Genomic DNA, 20552 nt, shown 5'->3' on the forward strand with positions numbered 1-20552 from the left:
CATCCCTAACTGCCGAACTTATGACCGAGCCCCAAACTCTCAATAACGTTTGCCTTTTGATTCACGTCAGCCACTTTGCTTCTCCCGCACACAAATTATTATTCTAGCCTCTCATTCACGTACGCGCTATATATAAATCCTATATATCCTATTCATTCTCCAAGCATAAGGAGCTAATACACCGACCTTTGTGTATTCCTGAATCGGAGCCAGCACTCCTAACTTTTGTCCCACCAACCGTACAGTATAAAACAACCGAGAAGCAATTTTCGTAACTCTTGTATAAATTCATCACACTACAAACAATTTCAAAATATAAAAAATGTATATAATTAATGAATAATGCATGATTTCGTTGGGCGTATTTTTCAATGAACGCGTAGGAAAGGGTAAGGATAACAATAAAATTTAAAAAGATCATCACACGTCGACAGCTATAACATGTTTAAATAAATGGCTTGTCGAAACGCGACAGCCGTCTTATCATTTTATTACGAGGATAGCTTATTCCTGGGTTAACCGGATAATTGTTAAGAGTAGATAACCCTCTCTCATCGTTTTACCGTGTTATATCAAGGCTCAAGTTATTAATAAAACGGTCGTTATTTCGCGCCTACTCACCGTGCATGCGCTCCATAATTCTCCCTCTTGTACAAATTTCTTCTCTTATTTCTCCCTCAATTTTCCATTTATCGTTAAGCTTCAATATCAATATTTCCAACTCGAATTCACAATATTCTCTGTTCCATTAATATACTATACACCATAAAATTACATATAGAATAATAATTATTATGAATGAAGTCATCGAGTCCGCGAACAAATATCGGTGACGCATATCCGCCGAATACACAAATTCGGAGAGTCAACCGAGATTTCGGGACTACAACAGATGTGGCTAATTCGAGAGTTAGCCCTCTCATTTTCTCCGCTCACATATATATATATAATATACATCTCTATAATAAAAATGATGTACACGTTGATATTCGAAATAAAATGGTTCAACCCCTTGGTGAGGTTCGGATATACTTTCTTACCGAACCGCAGAGAGTAAAAGTGTTGAGAGAGCGAGAGGGAGCAGAGCGCCGGTAATTTAATTAAATCCGGATTAGTCGACGCGTGATGCGCGTTCAGTGCCGAAAGAAGGGGCTCTCGGAAATGTATACACAGTTATAGTACATATATGCGTTACTTTGGACAACAGATGATGCGCCTTTCGTCTCTCATGCGGACCATTATTACAGAACGGAATAAACATACTTTTCCTTATTTCCTGCCGCGTTATTAATTATCGTGAGTAATTGACTATGCTAAAATATTCAACCCGTCGTTTTATAACAGCAAGACACTGGTTATAGGTGAGATGAATTTGAAAAATATGCGAAACATATTCTAATGAACTAAAAACAAAAAACAATAGGTGTCGTTTAATTTATATACTATAAAAATGTATCGACTGCTGGAAAAATTGACTGAGACAAACTCGCGCATGCACGGGTACAGGTGATGGACAAAATTTATTCTATTAAAATATATACGCTTTTAACGTTGAAATAAATAAACTTATTCTTTTTGATGCGCACAAATCAAAAGATATATCGCGTAAATCTCCTTCTTATTATTTTCACGTCGTCTTATATTATTGCAACTGCGGCGTACTCGTTACAACGCTCACTTATGGAATTCACTTTTAATTAAAGATGCGCAATCGCTCTGTCCCGCGGTAAAGAAGCTTTTCTCAGAATCTTTATTTTATAAGCATTCGCGAGCGACTTCCCGCGGGAAACCGCGGCTCGGTAAGAGAGAAAAACGCCAAAAAGTACGAAGCTGTATTACACGAAAGAGCGCAGGGGAAAGGGGCGCCGAGAGGAGAGAGAGAGAGATCGCGCTAAGGGTAAATGATAGCGCGGTTATGATAACTGTTTTGCAACCTCTCGAGAGATACCTTTTAAAAAGCGTTTATGACCTCTCGTGCTCGTGTCGTCCACTGAGATAGATAAAAAGAAAAAAAGGGAAAGCGGTGTTGGAGGTTGAAGAAAGAACCAGAGATCCTCCCGCATGCTTTTCATTCTTTCTTCATCCGAAAAAACGATAGTTGAAAACTCGCGAGATATTTGGGAGAAACGAGGTGCAATTCTCACCCTCGTTTTCTTCATCGTGAAAGGGCTGCTCGTGTTTTCCATTAATTACAAATGTTCCAACCGTGAAAACTTTAAATGGCCTACGACGTACTTTAAACCGTAATCTCACTTTTTCACGGGCTCTTATTCACCACCAATCTTCTACAGCTATACACCCTTCGCACACTTTTATTTATTTCATTAACTTATCTTCCCATTTTATTTTGCCAATTTTCTTTATTATACCAAGGGACGATACAATTTTCTTTCATTATTTTCACGGTCTTTCCTTTATGCGGGGAGAGTACTATCTTGGAATTTCCCTTCTCTAATCGATCGTATACAAATGTTTCGATAGTACAATCAGTTTCGTAATATATTGACTCGTTGTTGAGCTGTACCTATCTCTTGGAAATAAATTAAAATAAAATAATTTCAATACCTGTAGCATTTTGTTTTATAAGTACAAATGTTGTTAAACACCTCGGTCCGTAAATCGACGATTTGCTCCTACTTTGGAGAAACTACGTGCAGAAAAGCCCAACGTATCGAGAGGCCGAACGACGTCAACACATAAATTTGCGTGGCTACTTAATTGAATGGGGCAAAAAAGAAGATACGAAGGGATGAGAATGAATGACGAAGGGAAGAAAAAACCTTTGGAGTGGAAGAGAGAGAGAGAGAGAGAGAGAGCGTCAGTCCTCTTCCGAGGACAAAGACTCTCAAATAGGTATACATGAGTAAGAAAAGAGTAATGTAATTCCTTCTCTTCCAAGCCCGATATATGTTAAAACTTTGGACGAATTCCATTCGACATTCTTCGAATAAATGTACGAAATAAGAAACAAACAGAAGCTCTCCGTATATCTCAACATCGATAAACGACCACTTTGACTTCGTGTATAGATGTATATCACTACAAAATGCAGAGTTTCAGCAAACTATCAGTAAAAATGCGGAAGAAAAAAATGATCCATACAACTATATTTATGATAAAAAAAAAAAAATAAGCATATCGATAGTAAATGAACGAAGGGCGTACAATTCCTTCAAATATTTGATGTCGTCTTCGTGTAAAATATATTGTTTTATACACCAGAGATGATCCGAATATGTTATTTTGGTCCGTCGGCCCATAACTCTTTGCCCGTAGAAGCGTAGAAGCGAGGAATTTGAAAAATTTCTAAGCGGTGAAGCATCGGAATAAGACCAAATGTTTCGTATCACCAGAAAACTTGTGTGTATCGGTCTCTCGCTCAGTCCCTCTCTTTCTAAGCGGAGAATTCTTTCAAGGCCTGTGAAAATACACGATGATACCCGTAAGGGACTTCCGGATATGCTGCGGTTATTTTGTTTGGCTCGAGACTCTCTCGACCCGAAGAGATATGAATATATCTCTTCGGTGTTTGCATACCAAGAAGAGGCTTCGTTATTCGTCGCAAAGCAGTACGTTGAGTAAGACAAGACGCGTGTCGACCATCATATAGCTCAACACACTCGTAGCTCAAAAACCGAGACGCGAAGGATTTTTCTTCCTTCTTATTATTTTTTCTTCGAGAGAGAGAGAGAGAGAGAGAGAGAGAGAGAGAGAGAGAGGAGAGAGAAAGAAACGATCCGTCGCACATACTTGCGCGCGCGTTAATAAATAAATATCTGCGAGTGAGTAGGAGCAGCTGTTGACCGAAAACTTTTCAACTCATTCGAATAACAAAAATTTTTGGTAACTTACAACAATATACATTTGTGATTTATGAGCGCGATTATGTTCTCGGTTCGAGTTCTCCTACATTATTCAATTTATAATTATTCTGTGTTTGTTTAGTAATCCGCGCTCATTTATATACATCGAAAAAATCTTTGCCGAGAGATCCTAAAAAATTTGAATATTTTTTTTGTCAAACACAAAAAATGTAAATTCATGTCGAAATAAAAGCTTATGGATGATACTGGAAACAAATATTTCTCATTCAGTTTTTGATCTTATTGAAATAATGTCCTCTGACTTTCGACAGCTGCGATGTCCGGGAAAAAAAAAACTCTTCCACCGCGCGTTCGTACACACAAAATTTGAATTTCTAAACAGTATAATGATAAATTCATTCCTGCGATATAGAACGATAGATCTCTTAAGCGTTTCCGTCGCAACGCAACTACATCAGATCGATCAATACGATGCCCAATTGTTAACCCAATTATCAATGCTGTATATCTATACAATTATAATTTATACAATATGCAATAATATCACAGGTACACCCACCGAACATATTTCATTAATTATACGAATCGAATAATTCAATTACTCGCCGCGATCATACAAAGCTCGAAATATTTTGAAAGAAGAAAATAATATCGCTCCATAAGAGTGGAATTTTTGTTAAGCTCTTTGCCGGTCGGTTTTTCTGTTTGACAGGCAAAAAGAAATTTCCGTCGGATCCGTCATGCTGTCCGGTATGCAGCGTCACGGTGAGACCGCAGGAACTCGAGCAACACTTTGCCCAGGAGCTCGATCGTTTGTACAAGGTATCGACAAGTAATTCGCGACCGAGGCAGCGATCGGCTATCGGCCCACCGTCCGGTCATCATTCGGATCATCAGCACGCTGCTATGCTCCATGCACCGTCGGCTGCCGACGGAACGCCCCAGGGACGATGGGAAACTTATAAAAGGATCAAGGCGAATCGTCAGGTGAGCCAATTTTTTTTTTATAAATTATCCATATTACCACAAATATTTGGTAATATTTCTCTTGGTCATAACTACTGTATTCCTTTTGATATGCGAATTTAATTTGAAAGATAAGCGTAAGTTGAGAAACAACGCGGGGGACGCATATATTATTCGAATACGTTTCCAAAGTTTGTAGCAACGGCTCAAGTTTATTTCAATCAATGAATATGTCGCAATTTATGTATATAATATCTCATGTGTATTCGTAGTGTCGCAATTGCTATATTGTTTGATTTTTCAAAATTTTTCTTTTGCATTATTCGCCCCCGAATACTTGAACAATACGATATTTAGGCGAGAATCCGCGTGAAGAACAGGAAAAGAAAAGCCGACGAGCCCGCTTGTCCGGTATGCAGCGAGCGACTCTCTGGTACACCGGAGGAGCTCAATCAGCACGTTGAGCGTTGTCTGAATAAGCACAACGGGGGTGCTAATCCATCGAGGCATAATTCAACGACCGGTGGCATAGACGAGGAGGAAGTTGACGTCGAGGGAGACGCCGAGAGCTTCGAGGAGTACGAATGGGCCGGTCAAAGAAGAGTTCGAGCGACTTCAATGCTCATTGGTGGTTTTTCCGGTACAAATTATTTACTTATCCATATACGAACGAATATACATACCGATAAAAATGTTGATTGATTGATAAATAATATAATGGTTATTGGGATGTGATTTTCGTAATTGTCAATGGATTAGCAGTGGGATTAGCGACATCGAGCAATCGCGGCGGTGGCGGCGGTGGCGGTGGTCAGGGTGGAAATCAGGAGGACGATGACGTCGATCTGGTGGTGGACGGTGACGACGCAGCACAATTTGGTCCAGCTCAATACTCAGAAGCGGATGTTGTAGCACCGAGGGGCGAAGGAACACCGAGGGAGCAAAAAGAGCGTGACGCTCTTCGTGAAGCAGTCATTTCGCCGAACGCACCTTTGACACCGCACACACCACCGGACCAACCTCACGGTGCTCAGGTCGAGGTTAAACCGGAACCGGGAACAACCGTGAATTCGCCAAATTCACCGAGTTCAACACCTCTGAATCTCGAGACCGAAGACAGTGGTATTAGCTCGACGAGACGTGATATCGTCGATGCACCCGTCGTAGAAGCTCTTCGCGGTCGAATTCGCGAACTCGAGGCTGAAATGAGAGGTCAACTCTTCAAATGTCTCATTTGCATGGTGGGTCCAACAAATATATATGAACTGGAAAGGCGATCGATCTATGAAAACTTTGCCGATCAAAATTCAATACCACACGTAGTACATAGAAATCATTACTCACACGAGCGGCGGCGGCGGCGGCGGCGGCGGCATGTCTGTTAAGAAATAATTAAGAAACATTAATTGTAGAAGCGTTTTCGAGCATCGCTCAACGAATAAAAATGTCTCAATCTGTATGCAGGAGCAGTATAAGAAACCAGTGACTTCGGTATGTTGTTGGCATGTACACTGCGAGCAATGTTGGCTTCACACACTGGTGAGTTGAGCTATTTATCAATTATTTCTGAACCGCATAAATTGCGGCTTCTATGCGCGGTCCATGATAATTCGAACTTGTATGCATTCCCTTAAAAATGAAGTCGCAGAAACAACAGTAGATCTCGTCCTAAATTTTTCGACCAACGACTTTACAGCCATCGGGCACTTCTTTTTTTCAATCGTTTGATTTTTGATTTTTCACAGGGTGCAAAAAAGTTGTGTCCTCAGTGTAACATGATAACGTCACCGTCGGATCTTCGGAGGATCTACATGTGAGCTATGTGCGGCGGTACGAGAATGTCCTGCGAGAAATCGAAAGACGAAAGGGAAATGAAAATTTCAATCGTTCGACCGGACCCGAGGAGCTCCATTGAAAAATCAGAAATGCAGACATCATCGAACCGCATAACTTGTACATTTGTATATTAAAATTTTATCACGTAAGATAACAAACTCCGACGTACCGTTGAATCGTATCTAGCATCTAGTAAATTAACTTTTAGGAGCTATAAAAGAGAAAAATGTGAAAAAACGAAAGAGTTGAAAAATAGACGATTTGAATCGTCCGTACCGAGTCCTCGAAAAATTATTCATCTTCACGGTCGAATTTGAACTCATTCAAACATCCCCCGTATTCCGAACAAAGGAGAAAAAAAAAATAAACGAACAAATATCAAGATTCGACACGAAACCGCGCACAGAGACCAAAATATCCCGAAATTTAAGACGAAAAATAAAGACAGACGGTCATAGAAAAATGGTCTGAAAAGGCTTAATAAACGTGTGTTCTATCGATAGAAAAAAATAAAACAAATAAAAATTTAAAACAAAGTAATACTAACAACGAGCGTTTCGGCGAAAATACTGACCTAGTCGGGATACCATGACGAGTAATAAAAACGACGGATCTATGTGTAAATAATTGACGAATTTCATTCGTAGTCAGAAACAAAAATATTCCGATGTTCTGTATTCGAAATAAATGAAAACAAAGAGAAATAAGAGAATGGAAAATTGTGTTGTTTTCGTTTTTGTCACATGTATGAGAAAAAATGACTTCTTTCGACGAACCCTTCATCCGCAAATGTGAAATTATCAAACGTTTCTCAATTTTTCTTGGGTTAAAAAAATAAAATGATAATGAAGATTATTTATATTATTATGAGATTATCCACGAAATATTTGTTTACCTAATTTCATCCATTTTAGGTCCCCCCTCCATAACAAAACCCTCGTTTCCCTCGTGTTCTATATTTACGTTCGTCCAATATCGCTTACCGCAACGGATCGAGTTTGTATTTTTAAAGCTGAGCCTGAATAATTTGCTGAAAAGCACAAAAAAAAAAGAAACATTCATTTTCGGCGATGGGAAACGACGGGACAGCCTTATCAGGTGAAATTTCTCTCGCGAATGTCGCACCTCGGGAGCGAGTCTCTGAGATAGAAATATCGAAATCTTGGAGGTAAAAAAGTTGCGAGTTCTTTAATCGGAACGGCTGTGAGCTCCGCAAGAAAATTTTATTACAAAATGGCGTTTGTTGGGCGCGGCTTGAGTTCTTCTCGGTAGTTGTAACGGTCCTAGTTTTTATTTATTTTTTTTTTTTTCATCCGCGGCAGCCTTCTCCAATGGAATACTCGGGTAACTCGAGTGAAAAAGTAAGTACCGCCTTTTCAGCATTATCGAAATGGAAATTTTAAACATTCTTATAATACGTGTGGAAACGGTGCGGTGCATGGTTTTTGTTATTTCGCTCGTAGTAAATAATTATCAGGAAATACATGCACTTCCTCGATGAGGAAATAATCTGAGATCTGTCGAGGATAAAATTCATATATTGAATTACACCAAGAAATTCAATAAATAAAATTTGAGCAACAAATATTTCTTGACCATCGCATTTGTCACGAGGGATCCGCCGATTCTACGGACCAAAAGAAATTTTGAGTTCGGCACAAAAGCTTTTGTTTTTTTTGTGCCAATAACGTTGACTCCGGTTGACTCCCAACATTTCTATGTTAAATCGTCGCACTACGGAAATAAGAAAATGTAGCATGGAACATGTTACAACCCACGCATTGTGTTCTCTTTCTCGGAGATGGTATATGTAGAAAAAATTGCGAAAACAAAGAAGATATCGAAGCGAGAAAAGTCTGTGAAAAGGTCGAATCGAGCATGGGTCAGTGCTTGTCGGGCTATATAAGCGCACTGCAAATAAAAAAGAACTCGACGCTTGAGCCTCTACATGAGGAGGGAGAAAAGAGGGGGAGAAAGACAACGTGGTGGGGGAAAGAGTAAATGTATGAAAGCTCCGCCTCTCGGTTTTCCTCCGGATAGAACTTTGCACCTATAAAACGTCCTCACGATCCCTTCCTCTTTTCCTCACTGCTTTTTCTACTTACAGCATAGACCTACCCCACCGCTCTCCTAATCTTCAATATATTTTTTTGAATTTTTTTTTTGCCGGCTTGATAAGTTTCTCAAAACCAAATAAAAAGAATTGTCGATTTTTAAGATATTTCCTCTAGAATTCACCATACGAATTGACAACCCTTCGAATCGAATAATAATAATAATAATAACAACATAAGAATAAATAGAATTAAAGAAACTCAAATCGAAACGGTTGTTCAAGCAGGTACCAAAAAATCTTGACGGAGGTTCGTGCTATCGGCGGTTGCGATCGGTAAGGAGAGTCGGGGATCAACAATCGAATAGCGTAAAAATATATGTTTTTTTTTTCGGAACATCAAGGGTCTCCAAGAAAAAAACGTAATATCCACTTTTCACCTATCGACTGTCCACTCATCCAATGTATCTTCAATAATGAAGATAAAGTAGTCGCATTCGAAAGATTTTCTTGTGCAAGCGACTAAAGTACGCACTTGTGATAAGAATGTGAATGCAGTCGGTAATAATTTGTCTGCCTAAATATCCGTTCTCCGCAAATAAACGAGCAGGACTCGAAGAAGTTTTGCAAAAAGATGAAAATTAAGTTGCACAAACTGTCCGAAATTGGGAGCCGCAGTTTAATCTCGGGCGAACGTACAAGTAGATAAAGTGTGGATGGACGAGCCGGCCGTTCTCGGGTCGTTGACATTATTTGCCGCCGCCCGATGTCTTCATTGTAATGCGGGGGAGCATGCTAAAAGTGTATTATGCGCTGAATCGGGAGAAGAATGATGACAAAAAATGTGCAAACGGATGAAAGAAATAAAGTTAAAAGACGAAAAAATGGGTGGAAAGTTATTGTAAGAGACGAGAGAAAATATTGATGAAGCACGGCGTCGTCAAACGAGAATCCAAAGGGGGCGGTTCTTACTACTATGAAAACCGAAATAAAAACTAAATAAATAATATGTATCTAAAGAAAAGAATGAAAATTCGCTTCTTACGGGTGGGGGAATTTGGCGAGGTGATGTATCCACCCTTTCGCCGCCGCCACGGTACTTCCCCTCCCCATAATCTCGTCACAATCTCGTCTTCTTCTCTCCCGGTCGTCTCGCATCTGCGTCTGCGTTTATCTCTCTTTTTCTTTTTGTTTTATAACGAGAGCCAAAGATCGCGCTGGTGGAGGATGCATTTGTTGAACGTTTCTGCGCAACGCGCTTTTTGGATTGCCCGTCGAGGTGGTACATACGTGCTGCTGCTCGAGTATACTTGTGTGGAATATTCGCGGCGGAGCTACGCCAAGCGCCGCCCATCGTCCTATCCGAAAGCAACATCGTGCTAATATTCTTCAAGTTGTCCTCCAACCCTCGATGAGAGATATCGGATATCAAGAGTTTGGGCCGGGCATGAGAAACCACCTACGTATTCTTAACGTGTACACCTACGTACACCTACGTACAACTGTAATAGACCTATAATCATTGGAAGAGGGACCACAAATAGAGCGAGACGTGCATGCGACGCAGAGCCCAAGAAAGCAGGGGATAAATTTACGTTTATCGTGGGATGGCAAGAAAAGAGATAGAAATAATAGTTATTCCTCGCGTACCTCGCACGTATTATGTCTATATAGAAAAAGGTCAAAGTGAGGCGCGGCCCGATCTTCGGGTTGCCTCCCTCTTTCGTATCCAAAGAATAATAGTAGTCACGGCGCAGTGGTGAGAGCAGAACAGGTGTGCGCCCAATCTCGACTTCTAGAGATCGACTTGCGCAATATTGCATATTGCATCACCGGCCTTCGACCCGTTTAACGAGATTTCCTATCTTTCTTCTCTCATTCTTCTCTCATTCTCGCGCATCTATCGCAACGACGTTGAAAAGACAAGTGATGCGCGGTAACAAAAGCTTCTTGCAGTCGATAACCGGATGGAAATTTCATCAATTCAAGACTCATCGATTCGCCCCCCCCCCCCCCCCCCCCCCTCGTATCATCAAAAATATTTTATACCGAGTTTTAATACAATTATATATTCTGAATTACATTATAAATTTTTCTTTAGATAAAGAGTTTTTATGAATTTCTCTCACGAATGAGTGTTATTTGTGTTATTTGTTACCGTAAGCGCGTGTCAGTCGATTTTTGCCATCGTCCTGCGCGTAGGCTATGGAAGCCTTTTTTTAATCGATCAAACTCTATCAAAGAATTTCGATTTTGAAAATTACAAGTGAGGTTAGTAGAGTGATCCATACTCTTAAGATAATTCACACAATTCATCGTAACAGGTCAAACCGATGGATTTTCTAAAGTCGATTTTTTTTCGTTCAATCATTAGTTTGTCGAATAAAGAACGTTAATTATACCGAGTCCTTTTTATCTCGGCGATGTTAGAGTCCCATAATGGTTGACTGCTTTGTGCGAATTTATGAAAACCCAATGCGTGCACATTTAAAGTTTGAATGATTAAAAATGCGAATATGGATGCTCCTTTCCCGCGTAGTCACCGCGTCCATGAGCTACCCCACCAATTCATGGAAATTGTTCGTTAAGAAAAGGGATGATTGGAAAAGGCCAACTAAACTCAAGGAAATTGGGTCAATCGTCCCACGTCCATGGCAAAATACTCTGGAATTTTAATAAATATATTGTATTTTATTTCTATTCTAATTTTATAACAGACTGTATATATAAGTGTGTGTGTGCGTGTGTGTGTGTGTGTTCGCGCGCGTGTCTGATATATTTTCATTTGCATGCTCATTTGCATTCATTAAAATGTAGTTAGCATGTGAAATGATCGAACGAAAGATGCATGCGAATACAAACGATTTTTTATATTTGTATATATTCGCTCGCATCTAATACAGATATAATTTCTATTTATGGCCCGACAGGAAAAAAATTTTCATGACGCCATATATCGTTGAGTGTGATAATAGTGTCGAAGGCACGTTGGTATTGAGGATCCAGAGATTTCGTCGGTGTTCTTGTTATTTATTTCTTCGTCTCGTTAGGCCGAAATTCGAAACGATGATTCGTGCATTCACGCGCGTCCCGTTGCAAGCTTCACAATATATAGCTACGATGATGATAGTATTAATAATAATAATAATAATAACAATAACGATAATAATGTCATTGATTCCTTCAATTTGTAGAAAGTTTCTTTCAATTGTTTTTTCATGTTATATCATTTTGTTTGACGTTTATGAGAGAATTTATATTTGCAGCTGGGTAAAATAGTTAACGTTACAAGAATATTTTTATGAACGAGGGATTAATTCAATATGTCAGCTCAAAGTCACTATTGATGACCTTGTATTTTGTATTTTGCCGATATTCAAAAAATAGTATCTCAAAAATATTTATCATTTTGTTTCGTGAGAAAAATAGGGGAGAGGTGGATAGCACCGAACGGTGGGTAACGCCGGACAGCTTCATTTTTGGGAATTTGTAAGCCCATTTGTTTTGAAAAAAATAAAGAGAGAAAAGCTAAAAAATTAGACATCGTAAGACACACTTTCTCGTTTTTTACTTTTTTACTTTCTTAACGAATGTTCGTAAGTGTCGGAAAAACCGAGCTGTCCGGCCCCTATCCTTCTCCCCTACCCTTTTGTCCTTCCAACTTGTTGTTTCATTTATTCAAAAGTAACGATTTTCCCGCGTTTATGTATTATTAGTTATCGCATCGTTCCATAAACTTGGATATATGTGCCTAAGTCTAGACGTCGACCTTGTAAGGTGATCCGGGAATATGATCGTCTCCCCATTTGACTATTACGATATATTCGCCTCTCTCTCGTACCAAATAGCTCACGTTGTAATTATTCCGACCGGTATGCTTGACGAAAACTTCTTCGCAGGGTCCCTTCGGTCCGTGAACTCCCACGAAAATGATGTTGTTGCCTGCGTGTCAACGTCGAATTGGAAAAAATAGTGTATTATCGACATTAGGTTAAGTAGAACTTTCGCTTGGTCGCGATATGATAAAGCGAAAAGAAGCATCGTTGGCACTCACCGGCATCCCCAGCGTTAACGGTGAACTGATTCTGCTTTCCAAGGTAGGCTTTCTTCAATCCCATACCCTTACTCGTAACCTTACTCGCGTCCGATTTGAACAGCGGTAAAACTGGACCTGTCTGCTTCGATTTTGATACCTTTGATACCGTCTCGACGATAATCGAGCTTGTTTCCTGAGCTCCTCTCTCGGCAAGATCCGCACCTAAAATTCGTATTCGTATATGCGTATTCATTCCTAAAAACTTACAAGTACATGAGGACGTAAGCGATAAAGACGCCTGAAAAAAGGAGCTTACCGGTTGCTGTGACCTTGTAAGGTGAACCGACGATATGATATCCGTTGTACTTGATGCTGATGTAATAATCGCCAGGTACGAGAGGCGTATATCTGACCTTATAACCTTCTTCGACTTCGGTACAATCCATAGCTACTTTGCTAGGTCCGTCGACTGTAACGGCAAGAGCTCCGGAGCCTGCGTTACACGTGTCGATTATAAAATCGGTTTTTTGGCCGGTTTTTATTTCCTTGAGGCCATTGCCAAACGCGTGCAATGCAGCTGGATCGGCATCGACTTTGCCAACCTTAACGCGGTACGGACTTCCGTTTATGTGAACCCCGTTGAATTTGATGTGGATGTTGTGTATTCCATTCTCGCGGGCCATAAATCTCACCGAATATTCTTCCGCATCGATCGACTGGATGAAACAATCATCCTCTATTCCACTCGGTGAAACGATCTGCAAATAATCATCTTTATTAATATTTCTCTTCAAGTCTGTAATCAATAAATCATTTCCGATCTTTTATAACAAAATCAATCATGTATAACAGCACTTTGTTTCGACAAATGATTCATCATCGAAAACCGGTTATCTCAAAATTAATTATCTTTACGGAGCATTATTTTTAACGAGAAATATCATAACAAACATCCAAACGTGACATTTCTCTATCGACTATTTTTCTATCAAATTTTCGTCGAATGATGAAAAACCAATAGCCGACGGTTTATATCAATTGAGATGCTAAAATAATTTGTCATTCCTATAAAAGGCGATATTGTTTCAATATGTTGCAGCGGCAAAAATAAGACAAGACCTTGAAGGGCAATTCGGAACGTGTGATTTTTATTCCTCTAGAGATGAATACACGTTATCTATCTGTATATAGGCGACGACTGCCCACGCGCTGAATCTATTCGATGCGGCATTAGTTATTTCGCAAAAGCCACGTTTTATTTTGGTCCTCTACTTTGCGCAATCTTTAAGCGTCTCATCCGAACGAATCATCTTCACGTATTATATACGTATATATACTTGATACATACGTAGGGGAAGCCTAACGCAGGAGTATATAGCAAGTATTGATCTCCCGACGGTGTGAAATATATCGATGAATCAAGCACCGCTTGATTATTTCATGTGAATATTATTTTTTTCCCCCTTTTTTTCTGAACCTTTTCTGTTAACGGACGCTTTCGGTTTTTTTTTTTTCATCCATCGAACAATATCAAAGAGGCTTTTAATGTTACTCTGGTTATAATAAAAATCTATAGTTTATAGATTCATCAATATTTTTGTGGTATTTGTAATTACCTTGGCATCAAGTTCGCCCTTGGCTCCGTTCTTACGAACAAGGAAAGTCGCAGGTTTATCCGGCTGTACACCACCGTCAGGGAATTGTGCTACTTCGAGCTTATGAGCATCTCCCATCGCGGGTGAGATGTAAAGTTTGTGCGGAGAATCGGGAATGTGTTGATCGTTGAATTTTATTCCCACTCTATAGTCACCTGTAAATTTTCAAACTTCACCATTACATTCCATTCTTTTTCTTTTTATTCCAATGATTTTCGTAAAAAAAAATTGCAAATACCGAAATTGACGTCTTCTTCATAAAATGAGCCAAATATTTGCCTCAAAAATCCAAAGTTGAAGAAGAATATTTAAAAATTGGAAAAAAAAAATGGTGGCAAATCGTTTTATCACCGAGGGGATATATATAAGTCGAATAAATGAATGAATTATGAAATAAATCAGATTGCATTCAGATTTAATGAGAATGTAGGCAAAAGGAGAAAAAAATTCAATTTATATATGGAATGTTCGTAGCGGCCACGATAGTAAAAAAATTTCATTTTACATCTGTAAACGAAACTTCAACTCGTTGAATGATGGCAAACACGAACGCATAAATTTAACATTTTCATTTTTTAAGCAAAGATCAGTAATTTTCTATGCATGCGTTTATTAATAACAAACTGACCATCGTCGTCACCGTCAGGTTGAGGACCATCGTTCCCCATCAGTACAATGTTCTTGCAAGCGGTAAAGGTGCCCATGTTGTGTAGAATTGTATCCGACAAAGCCGAATTACAAATTGCGGGATGCGAGGGGAAAAGAAAAATTGTAATCGTAACGAATACGAATTTTCGTTGCCGAAACGAACACCGCGAAAGTAGGTCAAGAAATGAGAGATTCGTCAATAAGATGTCAGTTGACGGCGAACGCAAATAAGAGACACGCACAATTACGTATAAGTGTGTGCGTGCGTACGTGCACGCGCACGCGCGCGCGTGTGTGGGTGTGCGTATGTGTAAATATATTTATCCGCTTTCTTGTTCCCTTTCTCTTTCAGTCCGTTTGGTTTCGTCGCGTTTCAAACCGATTCCCGAAAATGCTCGAAAATTTGTGCCTCCGAACTCGGAGGCCAGTGAGCATCTTCCACTTGTGCCACTTCTCTTCTCCGAAAAGTCAAACCTTCGAATATTCATTCTCGATGCTGCTACACATTCGTAACTCCTATATACGTTTTCTCTTTCAACGACGTCCAAAAAGTTCTCTCTCTCTCTCTCTCTCTCTCTCTCTCTCTCGCTCCTTCTCGCTTTATCTCGGTTCCTATTCTGCCTAAAACACTGATGTATGTACGTATATATCAGACAAATATAAACCAGTAGATGATGTTAAACGTTCCGAAGCTAAAGAGAGAGAGAGAGAGAGAGAGAGAGAGAGAGAGGGAGAACTTCAATCGGAGGTAAAACCGTGGAAAAGCAACCAACACACTCGGCGCCAAAATATGAATCCGTCCAAACGAATATAGAAACGGGTATTTTGGGATCGCAGCGATGAGAGAGAAGAGCACAAACACCACAACCACAAGCAGCGTCAGTAACCATGCCTATTGCGTTATGTTTCTGAAAAAAGTGTGGGAATAACGATCCCGAGGCTCATCCCCGATCCACGTAGAAACAAAAGTTAAAAGAGAACGCGTTAGAAACGATGCAAGTGTGAAACAAATATTGGGTCGTTGGACTCGCTTCTATTTTCCTATACGCAAATGCTTGCACCAGATATCAGCGAGCGATATTACAATTTGGAGTTACAATATTCTTTCAGATAAAGGCTAGCTTGGAAAGAACAATATGCACGTCTACTAGATTGTAATTACTTCCAAAAAAGATTGAGAATCTCAACGCATGCTGGCGTAGAAATAGGATAGTTCGTACCGCGAATAAGAATCCGAATGAATTAATTTTTATATCAGTCCGAGCCATTAAAAAAAAAACTTGCCACCAGCTCGTATACCGGATTAAAAAAATCATTCGTCATCCGTAGTGTGAAACTCGTTTGTATCAGTTGATCCATTTATACGATACGAATTTGTGGATTTGCATCGCTTGTCGAAGAATTTAATTGAACATGCCTGCTCTAGATATCGAGATTGGTCGTTATTGAATATCGAATAAAAAGAAAAGGAGCTGCTCCGAGGCAGTAGAAACATTTGAGTTCAGTAGAAACGTGAAGAAAAAGATTAATATTAATGTGGAAAAACTGACCAGGTTCTGCGACGGTGTAGCTGACGTAGCAGCTTCCGTCCTTGCGATCCTTGAAGTCAATTTGTGCTTTGCTAGGGCCCTCGATAGAAACGGCTAGGGTTCCAGCCCCGGCTTCTCTGGTCCAAATATTGAATTCGCAGGGTTCTCCTTGTTCGCCTCTCTCGAGTCCAGGACCACCGGCGTGAACTCTGTGAGCTCCCCCATCTCGAAGAGGCCCAACGGTAAATTGAAAGGGTGATCCGGGTATGTGCATTTCCTTGTAACGCACGGAAACTGTGTGAACTCCGAGCTCCTTGGGGACAAAAGCTACGGCGTACAAACCATCCTCGACTTCTTTGATCTCAGCGTCCTCGGTAACGCCACCGGGGGAGGTGACGGTCGCAGCCAAGTCAAAGGACGTGATGCCCGGCATTTTGAAAGTCAACTTGCACTGACTGCCGACCTCGGTTATGGGTACAGCTTCGCTACGACGCTGAATCTTTTCGCGCTGACGATTGCTACCCTCGCCGGAGACTTTTACGGTGAAGGGCGAACCCTCGACATGATGATCCGCGAACTTGAGATTCATTATATAATAACCAGGCTCCGTTGGCTTGTAGGAAACGCTAAGGGTTCCGTCCGAATTATCTTTGCACTGGATCTCAGCTTTGCTTGGGCCTTCCATCGACAATGACAAACCACCGAAGCCCGCGTCTCTCGTATCGATCGAAAAGGTATTCTCCTGGTGGGTTTTGCCTTCCTTCAACGCCGGACCCTTAACTTGAACCTTTTTCGCGTCACCGACCTCGCGTTCCTTTACGTTTATCTTGAATGGCGAATTCGCAATGTGCTTTCCCATGCGCTTTACCGCGACTACGTGTTCACCCGATTCACGGGGGGTGAACGAAACGCACATGTTACCCGACGGCATGTTCTTCAAGAAGCACGGCTCCTCCAGGCCGCTCGGTGCCGTTATAGAAGCGTTCAACGAACGGATATCCGAATCCGTTACCTTTCCTGGCAGTTGAACTTCGCTCGATGATCCAACCGATATTTGATTTCGTTTTCGACCCTCGCCTGTTAACATTCCGTCATAATCATTCTCCGCGGGTGTGCTATCTTGTTTTTTCCGCCGCATTTTAATCTTATTCAAGCTCTTTAAAGAATTATTAGCTACTTTTTGTTATATTGTCCCTATACGCTCTTATTTCTGCTTTGAATTATCAATCAAATACGGCGTCACTTTCAATGGTGTATTACACACGGATTAAATTGAGATTGAATTCCGGAACCTACCAGTGATTTTAGCCGCGTAAGGGCTACCCTTGATGGGCTTGTCCCCGAAGTTTACGGAAATCTTGTACTCTCCCGGAGCTGTTGGGAGATAAGATACGGAAACTGTGCCATCTTTGTTGTCATGACACGAAATATCAGCTTTACTGGGTCCTTCAACCGCGAGGGCCAATCCACCGGCACCCGCGCCCTTCGTTGAAATCGTAAAATTTGCAGGCTCTCCGCAGACGCCGTAAATAAGTCCTGCACCGTATGCCGTCACGTAACCACTCGCTAGCGAGTCTACGTGGAACTTGAATGGCGAACCTAAGAATTCACGGATACATTAATAACAAAGCAACGTTTTTTTTTTCCTTCATTATCGTTAAAAACATGCGGATAAAATGTTTTATGTTAAATATTCGTTTGCCGGACTGAGTAGGTCTATGTTTTTTTTTTGTTCTTCATGTAGAAAACTGCGTGAATTCGCAATTTTTCGAAAATTTTGTTAAACTTTTATCAAAATTTATCATCTTCGAACAATTGTATCCGCATTATTGTGAACAATATTATTGAGCACAGATACGAGATTAAATCTTTCGATCAAGCGAAGGGACAGATCCGAATGGAATAAGAATAATTTTGGGTGTGACAAACGAGTGAAAATTGTGTTGATTTTAAGGATGAAACTTACCTTGAACGTGTTCACCATTGAATTTAACAGCGAGCTCATGAAGACCCTCTTCCCGTGGATCGTACCTAACGGAAACGGTTCCATCTCGGTTGTCCTCGATCACGGGCTTGTCGACGTTCCCACTCGGCATTTTTACGTCAGCTTTTGAGAAGAAGAAAATTATTACAAATTTTTCAAGATTTTAAAAACCTTTTTGTTTTATATGCACAAATTTTTATTGCGCACGTTCCCAGAGTGGTGGTCTCTGCTTATTTATTAGTTTGTGCTCTTCGGGGCAAGAGCTACGTGAGTCGATGATCGTATAAGCTATGGACGAAGATTCTTTTGCATGAGGGAGGAAAAATGTTTCTAAAAATACACAGGATACCGAAAATGTGGCAAACGGGAGAGAAAGGGAGAGCGAGAGAGAGAGAGAGAGAGAGAGAGAGAGAGAGAGAGAGAGAGAGAGAGAGTCAAAGAATGAGAATATTTGATTGGACGAGGAAAAGTCTTGGTGACGATGATTGGAGGAGAACTGAACCTACGACCTCCCCGGCCAAGAAAAGAAGATCTTGGTAATCATGATCTGCTGAAACGCGAGTTGACGAGAATAGACGATCGAGCGTCGAAAAATTTATCATAAAAATTGTTTCACCTCCCTCTTATCGTACGTCTTATGGCGTATAAACTAAACAAAGTTCCATTGCTCGAGGTATGCCTGAAATAAAAGTTATTTTCATTCTTAAACTTTTTGCGTGTTTTACGATTTGTTCGGTCATGAAAATCTTCGGGTCGAGTGATTAACTGAAATTTTAATAAATAAATTGGGAACGAAATAACATTGCCAAGCAGATCCCTACGAAAGTGCCATTGGGTCAAAGTCAATCGAACCTTTCCGAGTATGAATGTAGAAGAGGCTTTGAAATTTAAGAGGAACAAATTTGAGACCAGGTCCAAAATGTTGAGGATCTTCCTCCTCCTTATCCCCCTCCTCCTCTTCCTCCTCGTCGTTGTTTTTTTCCTCGTGTTTTTGAGTTAGATCGGTAGCGTAGCAGATCGGGCCTCGTTCAGCGCGATCAATATTACTGCAGGTAACGCTTTTCAGCCAAAATCTTTGAAAAGTTGAAAGTTCGTCCCACGTTGTCTTCACTTCTTCCTTATTTTCGTTATGGTTCCAATACATTTCCAGACTCAAAAAGCCGATCCGTCAAATTCGGGAATTACGCCGCTCGTCGCTCTCCCACGACAAACAATAAACACTATCTAAGCTCTAGGCGATATTAATGAAAAGAGAAAAAAGTGCTTTTCGCGGGGAGAAACTTTTGTCCCTTGCGTGACGAATTAGCAAAAAATTCGAGGACTCGTATTTTTACGAAATCGATTGTGCTTCATTCTCCCGATAATCGGGCAGAAATGAAAAAATACAAATAAAAAACAAGATAATAAAGAGAGAGAGAGAGAGAGAGAGAGAGTCGTGAGGTTTCAACGGAAAAAAAAAAAAAAACTTTCTCCAGTTAGATTCGAGGATTACCGATCACAGACACATCTCCGGGAAGACTGAGAAGTTTCGAGACACGACTCGGACGAATATTGGCAAGTTCGCTGTCCCGGGGCCGAAATTATTTTCCAGTTGCGGGTAGCAGTGCAGGAAGTGATCTATATGCACGTACTTATATACTTGGATACGCATACATACCGTATGGAAGTGTACGAACATAGGCGCGATACACGTATGACACATATACGTGATAACACGTATGGAGCATGGTATATAAATCATATGAATATAGATAGATTTTATGAGCGTTGCTCGTTACGGACGTTTGGAAATCCATATAGTCGACATACTGGGCTAGAACGCCCTCGCGGACGTACCGAAAAACGCACACTCGGTGAATCCTCGCGGCGACATTGCTAGAGAGGATGAGGGTGGTGGGGCTGAAATCAAGCGTTTTCGCATATATGCGTCGTGTATGTGCGCGTGTCCGCTTAAGACCGACACCCGGATAGATTAGAACGAATCTCTGGATGATGACCAGAGGAAGTCAGGGGACCTGCAT

General features: G+C 40.6%; 2 protein-coding genes across 8 annotated transcripts in view; one reads left to right on the forward strand and one right to left on the reverse strand.

Moving 5' to 3' along the window:
• LOC122412889 (E3 ubiquitin-protein ligase Rnf220-like) overlaps window positions 1-7345 on the forward strand; it is a 111826-nt gene extending 104481 nt beyond the window's left edge. For 2 of the 4 annotated variants that reach the window (XM_043422857.1, XM_043422860.1), the window contains 5 exons: window positions 4537-4811; window positions 5148-5430; window positions 5550-6031; window positions 6255-6329; window positions 6536-7345. In XM_043422857.1, the coding sequence (XP_043278792.1) occupies window positions 4537-4811; window positions 5148-5430; window positions 5550-6031; window positions 6255-6329; window positions 6536-6607 (1187 nt within the window). In that variant the 3' untranslated portion in view covers window positions 6608-7345. The remainder of the gene's footprint in view (window positions 1-4536; window positions 4812-5147; window positions 5431-5549; window positions 6032-6254; window positions 6330-6535) is intronic. The other 2 variants (XM_043422858.1, XM_043422859.1) reach the window with 2 other exon arrangements.
• A 4004-nt stretch (window positions 7346-11349) lies between these two features.
• Window positions 11350-20552, reverse strand: part of cher (filamin-A) — a 33021-nt gene continuing 23818 nt past the window's right edge. For all 4 annotated transcript variants that reach the window (XM_043423955.1, XM_043423958.1, XM_043423956.1 and 1 more), the window contains 7 exons: window positions 18514-18654; window positions 17844-18146; window positions 16569-17624; window positions 14332-14525; window positions 13032-13473; window positions 12734-12937; window positions 11350-12621 (listed from right to left, as the gene is read on the reverse strand). In XM_043423955.1, coding sequence (XP_043279890.1) covers window positions 12437-12621; window positions 12734-12937; window positions 13032-13473; window positions 14332-14525; window positions 16569-17624; window positions 17844-18146; window positions 18514-18654 — 2525 coding nt within the window. In that variant the 3' untranslated portion in view covers window positions 11350-12436. The remainder of the gene's footprint in view (window positions 12622-12733; window positions 12938-13031; window positions 13474-14331; window positions 14526-16568; window positions 17625-17843; window positions 18147-18513; window positions 18655-20552) is intronic.

Source organism: Venturia canescens, chromosome 7 (genome assembly GCF_019457755.1).
Source record: "Venturia canescens isolate UGA chromosome 7, ASM1945775v1, whole genome shotgun sequence".
Lineage (NCBI taxonomy): Eukaryota > Metazoa > Arthropoda > Insecta > Hymenoptera > Ichneumonidae > Venturia > Venturia canescens.